General features: G+C 43.3%; 1 protein-coding gene across 3 annotated transcripts in view; it reads right to left on the bottom strand.

Annotated features, from left to right (window-relative positions):
* The window catches only part of UPRT (uracil phosphoribosyltransferase homolog), a 68123-nt gene extending 58559 nt beyond the window's left edge, over positions 1–9564 (bottom strand). For all 3 annotated transcript variants that reach the window (XM_006082945.3, XM_014466162.2, XM_006082946.3), the window contains exon 1: positions 9037–9564. In XM_006082945.3, the coding sequence (XP_006083007.1) occupies positions 9037–9413 (377 nt within the window). In that variant the 5' untranslated portion in view covers positions 9414–9564. The remainder of the gene's footprint in view (positions 1–9036) is intronic.
* Between the last annotated feature and the right edge of the window lie 328 nt (positions 9565–9892).

The following is a 9892-nucleotide window of genomic DNA, read 5'->3' as shown; positions in this document are numbered from 1 at the left end:
CCCAATGGCCCTGCCCCCACCAGCCTGATCACCCACAACTGCCCTCCCCTCTTGGCCTCTAACCGCCTCTACCTCGGCCCCGCCACCATGGCTTTGTCCAGAAGAATATCCGGAAGTCTCCTGGAAGGTCTCCCAGTCTACTTAGCATATTAGCCTTTTATTAGTATAGATAGAGGCCTGGTGCACGGGTGGGGGCCGACTGGTTTGCCCTGAAGGGTGTCCCGGATCAGGGTGGGGTTCCCTTGGGGCGTGGGGCAGCCTGGGTGAGGGGCCTGTGGTGGTTTGCAGGCCAGTCACGCCCCCATGGGGTGAGGGTCCCCACTGGGGGTGTGTGGCCAGCCTGGGTGAGGGGCTGATGGCTGTTTGCAGGCTGGCCACAGCCCCTTCAGGGTGGAGGGTCCCCACTGGGGTGCCTGGCCAGCCTGGGTGAGGGGCTGAGGGCTGTTTTCAGGTTGACCACACCCCCTTCAGAGTGGGGGACCCCGCTGGGGTGCCTGGACAGCTTGGGTGAGGGGCTGATGGCTATTTGCAGGCTGGCCACGGCCCCCCAGCGACCCAAGCTCTCAGCCCCTCCTTGTTTTCTTTTTTTTTTTTATCAGCACCTCCTTGAGCAGAGGGAAGCAGGTATCTGGGATTTATTTATCTTCTATAATTGAAACTTTGCAGCCTTGAGCGGAGGCTAGGGCTGGCCAGGGCAGCAGGAAGCTTGGCTTCCTCCATCGACGGGGGCAACCCAACTTCCTGCTCACTCCAGCTCTGTGGCCACCACCATCTTAGTTGGGTTAATTTGCATACTCACTCATGATTGGCTGGTGGGCGTGGCTTGTGGGTATAGCAGAGAGACACCAATTTGCATGTTTCTCTTTTATTAGTGTAGATTTTCTTTTTGTTTGTTTGTTTGTTTGTTTTTTAAATTAAATCTTTATTGTTCAGGTTATTACAGTTGTTCCTCTTTTTTCCCCCCATAGCTCCCCTCCACCCGGTTCCCACCCCACCCTCCTTCCTCACCCCCCCCCCCACTGTCCTCATCCATAGGTGCACTAGAGTTCTTGAGGGTCTCATTAAGTTTATCGGCGGTTTCTAGAAAGTTCTTGAAAAACCTTAAAAGTGTGGTTTTGAACTCTATATCCAGTAGTTTGCTTTCCTCCATTTCTGTCATTTGTGACCTGTTTCTTTGTCTCCGCATTTTTTATGCTTCCCTGTGTTGGTAGAGTGGCTTTGTGTGCTAGGTGTCCTATAGGTTCCAGTGGCTCAGCCTCCCCAATTTCCTCAGGTGGACACTCTTGGTGCACCCCTTTGTGAGCTTTGTGCACAGTCTTATTGTAGTTAAGCCTTGATTGTTGTAGGTATCACTGGGAGGAATTGACCTCCAGGCCAATTGGCTGTGAGAATCAGCTGTGTCTGTGGTGGGAGAACTTCTGTGCTGCAGACACCCTTATGGGGCAAGACTTTGCTACAGTGGGGCTTTGGTGCTTCACTAAGTCTGCCCCCTGAGTGTGTCCCTTATGGATCTGAGGAGTTTAATCTGGATGGTCCCACTCTGACCACTGGGTACACTGGCTCTTGGATCTAAGGAGGTGTTAATTTAGCCTCTGCCTGAGGCTACCCAGCAGGAGCTACGAAGAAATCTGCAGATTCCCCTTTCTTTGTTTGGGGTTTGGAAGTGCCCAAATGAGGCCCAGCTGTGAAGCAATGCAAGCTGCTGTGGGGCCTTGGGCCTTCTCTTGGAAGTTCTGGGTCTGTCTGGCTCAGTTGCAGTTTGTTAGGTAATTTTCAGATTGCAAAGGGCCAGGGCATTCATATGCAAAAGCCTCTGCCGCAGCTTGGGTGGGGCGGGGTCTCAGGGGATCAACAGGACGAAGCAAGCAGCTATGGCTGATCCTCAGTGTCCTGGTAATTGCTGCAAGCACCTCCGAGAGAAAGCCGTCCTCGAGTTCCAAGTTCTGCCAGCTGCCAGACAGTCCAGTCTCTCCCCGCACGAGTCCGGGTCCCCAGAGACTTCCCAGAACCAGAGTTCAGAGCAGTCGTGGGCTTGTGACTCCCTCCCGATTCAAAAAGACAGCCGCGTCCTCAGTCGCCAGCCTTTGGGGCGTGCGCCTCCATACCTCTGCACTCTACCTCCGCAGCTCCTCTGAGTCTCAGTGTGCTTTACTCTTTCCTTCTAGTTGTAGAATTTCCACTCAGCCAGCCTTCCTGTAGTTCTGGATGATGTCCGTTTTGTCTTTTAGTTGTATTTTTGAATTTGTTGTGGGAGGCAGCAATTTCTGGTGTTTACCTACGCCACCATCTTGGTTTCTTATTATTAGTGTAGATTTTCTATTCTGAACATTACACCCCACAATTATTTTTATATCTGCTTATTTGCACTTCTTAATCCCTTCACCTTTTACAACCATCCTCCCTACCCTCCTCCCATCTGGCAACCTTCAATTTATTTTCTCCATCTATGAGTTTGTTTCTGTTTTGTTTGTTCATTTATTTTGTTTTTTTAGATACCACATATAAATAAAATCATATGGTATTTGTCTTTTCTCTGTCTGACCTATGTCACTTGGCATAATACACTCTGTGGCCATCCATGTTGATGTAAATGGTAAGATTTCGTTCTTTTTTATGACTGACTTTTTAATTTTATTAGATATAGATATAGATATAGATATAGATATAGATATGTACCACATCTTCTTTATCCATTCATCTATTGATAGACACTTAGGTATATATATATATATATATATATATATATATATATATATATATATATATATCTTGGCTATTGTAAAGAATGCTGCAAGGAACATAGAGAGGGATGCACTTATCTCTTCAAATTAGCATTTTGTGTTTCTTCAGATAAATACCCAGAAGGGGGATTGCTGGGTTATATGGTAATTCAATTTTTGAAGAAAACTCCACACTGTTTTCCATAGTGTCTGCACCATTTGCATTCCCACCAATTGTGCACAAGGGTTCCCCTTTCTCCACACCCTCATCAGTACTTGTTGTTTGTTGATTTATTGATGATAGCCATTCTGACAAGTGTGAGCTAATATCTCACGGTGATTTCAATTTGCATTTCTCTGATGATTAGTGATGTTGAGTATAATTTCATGTTTATTGGCCATCTATATGTCCTCTCTGGAAAAATGTCTATTCAGGTCCTCTGCCCACTTTTTAAATTAGGTTGTTTTTGGTGTTAAGATACATGAATTCCTTATATATTTTGGTTAACCCCTTATCAGATGTATCATTAGCTAATATCCACTCCCATTCATTAGGTTGTGTGTTTTCTTTTAAGGAGTTTGGATTTTATTCCAAGTATAATGAAAGACAGTGCAGTTTTAAGTAGAGGAGTGTTTTATAGTTTTTTAAGCAACAGGTAAAATGGAAGTAGAACATAAAAGCTTTTTCAGATTTAAACCAAAGGAATGTTTCATTTAAAGTTAATTTATAGTGAAAGCTCTAAACATATAAACTCTATTTCCATAGTTACTTTGTTACTATGCGATCACTAAAATAATGAATAGTTCCCAGGTTGGTCATGGTATGCAGATGATTTATAAATGCCTTTAGTTCTCCTTCTTTCACTCTCATAAAAACACTAGAGGCTCGGTGCATGACATTTGTGCATTGTGGGGGGGGGATCCCCTCAGTCTGGTCTGCACCCTCTCACAGTCTGGGACCCCTCGGGGGATGTCTGACTGCAGGTATCAGGCCTAAACCGGCAGTCGGACATCCCTCCTACAATCAGAGACCGCTGGCTCCTAACCGCACACCTGCCTGCCTGCCTGATCTCCTGAACCCCTCTGCCTGCCTGCCTGATGCCCCTAACTGCTTGCCTGCCTACCTGATCGCCTCTAACCACTCTGCCTGCTTGCCTGATGCCCCTAACCACTCGCCTGCCTGCCTGATCGCCCCTAACCACTCGCCTGCCTGCCTGATCACCTCTAACCACTCTACCTGCCTGCCCGATTACCACTAACCACTCGCCTGCTTGCCTGGTTGCCCCTAACCACTCACCTGCCTGCCTGATCACCCCTAACCCCTCTGAGCCTGCCTGATAGCCCCTAACTGCCTACCTGCCTGATTGCCCCTAACCACCTCTGCCTGCCTGCCTGATCTCCCCTAACTGCTCGCCTGACTGCCTGATTGCCCCTAACCACTCTACCTGACTGCCCGATCGCCCCTAACTGCTGGCTTGCCTGCCTGATCACCCCTAACTGCCTCTGCCTTGGCCCCTGCCGCAGCGGTTCTGTCCGGAAGAACATCTGGAATGACGTCTGGAAGGTCGTTTGGCTGTCCAGTCTAATTAGCATATTACACTTTTATTATTATAGATACCCCTAGTGAAGTACTTGGAGCCAATCTAATCTGACTTTTAAAAAAAATGGCTTTTAGTAACTGTCAGGTGCAAGTCATCAAGGCTACAGCTCTTTAATACCTTCCTTAAAAGCTCATAAAATACTGTCATTAATTATTTACTTGTACCTCAAAGCAAAGTTCAATGTAAACATTCAAAATCAGGTAAAAAATAAAGAGAAACTAACAGTTTCCCTTAGAACCCAGGTTTCAGTCATTCAGAAATGTATTTTTTATAATGATTGCAATATTAATACCCCTATGTGCCAGGTACTGTGACAGGCCAGACCTTCTTTCTGCCTCCTTGAGATCCAGACTAGCCCCTGAGACATTACCAGGATATGCCCAATAAATATTATAACACAAGTATGTATAGTTTAAAGAGGCACCTTCCTCCCTCCTAGCTTAAAAGCCAGTAGGAAAATTCACATGAAATACTCAGGGAAACCAAAAACATGTCCATGTTTTAAACAACTTGCAGGTGACAGTTTTGTGGGAGGTTTTTCTGTAGTGGACATTTTGGTTTTGTCCAAATTGAAGGGAAAAGTTCTGAGATTTCTCTGGTCTCAGGGTGATGCCAGACCAGGCTTTCTAGGCTAGTTCTGTTTGGTGTGTAGAATCCTTGGCTCAGCCTATATCTTGAATCTGAAGCCAGACAAATCACTATGCAAATGGCAGTGGCCCAGCCTGAGCACAGCACAATCACCAGAGTTGTCTGTAAAGCTACAGATGCTCAAGTTCCACTCAAGACTACTAAGAATGGGAAGTAAAAACAGAAAAAAAGACTCCCCGGGCACTTCAGATGCACAGCTTTGGTTAAAAATATTATATTACCTAGTCAGATTACTCAAATCACATTAGGATGCACTCACATTAGAACTGCACAGGATGTTCATCCAGCCTAAGGTTAATTTTCTCCACTCCAGGTGACTAAAATAAAGTCACAAGACTGAATGTACTCTTTCTTTAGTGCTAGTTCACAGACTAAACTTGCTAAGATTGATCAATTTTCATCCAAGCTTCAAACTGAGGCCATGGCAACCTCCCTTTGAGAATAAGTATATAGAAAATATTCAAATATTTGACTGCTCATGAAATAGCTTTACTTGAATGTTTCAGGAGACAAAAGAAAACAACAACAACAAAAAACAGGGAGGGAAGCTGATTTTTTAAATATACTATATTGCCTTAAATATGAGGTCATGACCAATAAGGGAAAAGTGCATTACACTCAGATTTTGCTGGGTTTAGGACAAAAAGGTGGCAGCAGGGGAAGTATGGGTGGTTTAATCCACTGCAATAATAGAAACTGGAAATGAAGGAGTCATTTCTCTTGTGTGACCCATGTATAACAATAAATTATCTGACCATTGATGTTTTTATATTACTGCACTTTCAGTGGGAGAAAAAAACATTTCTTTGAATGCTACAATATAATCACCATACTACGTTTCAAATATTTGCACATTTTTAATCAGTCCCATTTTCTCAATCTTGCCTGCTTTATATAGTTACAACAACATGCATTCCTCCTGGTTCAACCCTATTTCCCCATAGCAAAGTCAATTCAGAAAGCAATCCCTTCACCAGATAGGCACTAAAGATAAAAAAAAAATAAAAGGAATAACAAGTACTACAATGTCTTCTATTATCAGACAGCCCCATCATATGATGTCACATAAAAATAGAGAAGAGTATAAAGCCTCAAGGAAGACAGCATATGATTAAGTGATGGCACCTTCAATAACTAGACCTAAATAAATACAGTTCCTCTTACCACAGGTACACTACAAAAACCCCTAAAGGGGATGAAACAGGTCTTTTTAGTGTCGGGGGATGCCAATTTTTGAAGATATAAGCAAAAGAGGCCTCTGTTAACAGAATTCATTAACGAAAACAAAACTAAAACACTGTCTGCAGCCTAAGCAACTAAGCAACAATTATCAAAAATCATAGTGCATCGTTCCATACTGTATCATAGCATGATAAAAATTATCTAGAATCTCTCAGTGTTTTTTTAAAATAACAATGTGCGTTGTATGTACAGTTTAATTTCTTTTACTATCTCCTGGAAGCTCAAGAAACCAGCACTTATGGATGCAATCAGAACCATGTACAAATGCAAATGTGAAGTCTTGAAATGCCTTAAATGTGCACAGCTCTTCACTGTTTATAACAAATATTCAGACAGTAAAATATCTTCTTTTAGCCTTCCAGGAACTCCGTGAAACACTGCCAACATCCTCATTTTACAAATGATAAAGCTGAAGCACAGAGATGCTAAACATCTTGCCTAAGATCACTATGGATACTAATGTCCCCTTCCAAACTCAGAAAAAAAAATGTTTCCCTTACACCCAGGTTTACTATACTACCCAGGCTTTTCTAAGTAATGCAGTAAAATCAGGTATTGATAGTGTCATATATGAATGCTGAATGTCATGCCCTCTCCAAGTTCTACAGCAATGCTTTACTCTTACATTCTCATGTAAAAATCTAATGAAATCTAAGGAACCCTTTGTCATAAAAAAGGCACATGTGCAAAAGTTCATAGCAGTGTTATTCATAAGAACCAAAGAGTGGAAACCACCCAAATGTCCATCACTTGATGAATGGATTAAAAAATTGTTATATATCCATAACATGGAATATCATTCAGCCAAAAAAGGAATGGCATACTGACACAACATGAATAAACCTTGAAAACATTATGCTAAACAGGAAAAAAAAAACAGTCACAAAACACCACATGTTGTATGATTCCACTTGTATGAAATGTCCAGAATAGGCAAATCAATAGTCATAAAGTAGTCTAGAGTTTCAGGTGGGTTGGGGAGAAATGGGTATTGAATGCTCGTGAGTATGAGGTTTCTTGTCAGAGTGATGAAATTGATTGTGTGATGGTTGCACAGCCATGAATATTCTAAGTCACTGAATTGTACACTTTAAACAGTGTATGATATGGTATGTGAATTATATATCAATAAATATTTTATTTTTAAAAAATCCTTTAAAAATGCACATACAAGTAATATTTCCCAGATAATTTTGGAAGGTTTGCTAAAGTCCCTGAGCCCATCTACAGGTGCAGAGGGAGTCAAAACTAAAGGCCAGCAACTCTTGTTCTATAGAACCAAGAATCATCATCCTATTTTCTTTGTTTTACAGTTAATTTTATTTCAGTTTACCCCATCTCAACTACCAAGCCTATGCATCCTACATTTTAAGATCATTACTTCACCTATTAAATCACATGACCACAGGTTTTCAATATGGATTCATTAAAAACAAATAGTATAGTTTTATAACTACAATTTTTAAAAGCTTTAGAAAGAACTTTTAGTAATTGAGTATTATTTACAAGACATTGTTGGAATTCAAATATGTAAAAGATACATTTTTTTGTCCTCAAGGAGCTTAAAATCTAAAAGGTGAGATAAGATCAATACACAAATAACAATATACAAAATAGTAGGTGAATTATGCATTTAAAAGGTCAGGGAAGATCAGCAGAGGAAGAATGATTAAAGGAAAGCTTCTTGGCAGAGGTGGACATTTAATGCTGGGTTTGACCTTGAAGAATAGATAGGATTTGAACATGCAGAGGAGTAGAAAGACTTTCAGATGAGAGTAGAAGCTTACCTATATGGTAGGCCCTCAGAAGCCAAAGAGAACTGCTGAGTTGGGCAGTTACCTAATCAAAGTGGGATATTAATAAGGTTGATTGCTCCGTAATGTGTGCATGCATGTGGAAAAGAGAAAAACTGGATCAGGGAAACAAATAAGGAGCCTATTACAATAGTATTAAGAAAAGGTTACTAGTCTGATTTAGGGAGTGATGTCCTGACTCAGTAGTCATTTTAAAAGATCCAAGCATCCACCAAAAAGTTAATTTTTAGACATGCAGTACATACTCATTTAAAGTTCTGCCAATATAGAAGCCAGCTATAGTTCCATCATAGTGCATGAGAAACCCCATCTACAACATAAGTTTTGAGATTTCAAAGTAGCATTTAACATGAAGTTTTTGCTACCTTAGTTTGTGAGATTAGGAAGAGCACCAAAGGCTCCTTTAGGCCCCCTTTCCTCCATTAATTATACAGGAAACAGTCGATATTCTATAAGTTTACAATAAAACTATCCTTATAAGAGTTGGATGACAAGCTTGCACGTGACCAAGTAAACCTCAACTCCAAGACTAAAAGACCTTAGACAAAATGGTATCTGTAATAGCAAATCCCAAAGGGACAGATGGCCTGTTGAGCACAACAGAATTTCCTTGAAATGGCTTTATTTCTATTGTAAGCCTGAGGTGATTGCAGGTAGAGTATAACCTTAGGTAGTTTTATAGATTTACCACGTAGATAGGCACCGGACAAATAGCATAGGCGCGTTTACCTGCCTGGAACGGATTCTTCATTGCTCAGAAGAGATAAAAAGAAAGCAGGAGGCTACCTACAAGGTTTCCTTGCTCGGGAAACACAAAGAGAGGTCAAACACTGGGACTAGGAAAAAGAGGGTAGGAGTGACCAGAGCCCTTCAAAGAAAAAGCCCTGCCCAGATCTCCACAAGCCAGTTTCCCCAGGCCTAGAAAATTAAACCTGAGCCCTTTTACTTCTAATTCCCGCCCACCTCCAGAGAGACCCTCCAACTCCCTCTCCCCTTCAGTTCTTGGCTCACTTGTCCCGGATGATGGTCTGCAGCTCCCGGATCTGCTCATTCATGGGTAGCAGCTTAAGCTGAGCCCCAATCTGCCAGGAGAGTTGGCTGTCCCTTAGGAAGGAGTCGCCGGCCGATGCGTCATAGTTGCCACTGCCGTGGTTGTGCTCCTGGCTGAGGCTGAGGCTGCTGCAGGCCTGAGGGCTCCCCTCCCCCAATACACTAGAATGGGCGTGACTGGTGAGGAGAGTCGGTTTGGCCTTGGAGGTGCTGTTTCCCCCCACATAATCTGGGGTCGGGTCGCCAGGTCGCAGCGGCTCGGGGCTTGGGGTAGAGGCAGAGTTTACTTGTTGGTTGTGACAGGGCATGGAGTCCGGACTCCGTAACTCCGTGGCCATACACCGACCCCGGGCTGTCCCCGCAGCTACCAACCCCTAAGGATAAAGGAGAACGGGGAGAAAGGGTGCGTGCTCACGTGCTCGCCTGATAGCCCCCGCCTCCTAGGAATTTATAGCCGCTTAGCCCTCTCACCCCTTGGACTTCCTCTGGTTCCCTTTGGCCTCGCCCTTTCCCAGCCCCGCCCACCAGATGTACAGACTGCTAGACACTCTATTGGCTTCTCTCCCTGCCACTCTGCAGCAGCACACTGTTTGTTAACCCTTTGAGTCACTCCAGTGGTGTGAGTTTCCACATCTAGACAGGCAGATCAGTTGAGGCTAAGGATGCTTAGTTGCAGGGTCTTTCGGGAGCCCCTGGGGATTCTGCATGCAGAACTTTGGGTGAGTTTTAGAGCTAGGAAAAACTAGGGGGTGATAAAATGATGACACACACAAGGCCCATGTTTTCAGACTTTGTTTCTTGGCAGAGAGCTTATACT

The sequence above is a fragment of the Myotis lucifugus genome, unplaced genomic scaffold (genome assembly GCF_000147115.1).
Source record: "Myotis lucifugus unplaced genomic scaffold, Myoluc2.0 scaffold_4, whole genome shotgun sequence".
NCBI classification, from domain to species: Eukaryota; Metazoa; Chordata; class Mammalia; order Chiroptera; family Vespertilionidae; genus Myotis; species Myotis lucifugus.
The sequence above is the reverse complement of the archived record's forward strand: the minus strand, read 5'-3'. Positions and strand labels throughout refer to the sequence as shown.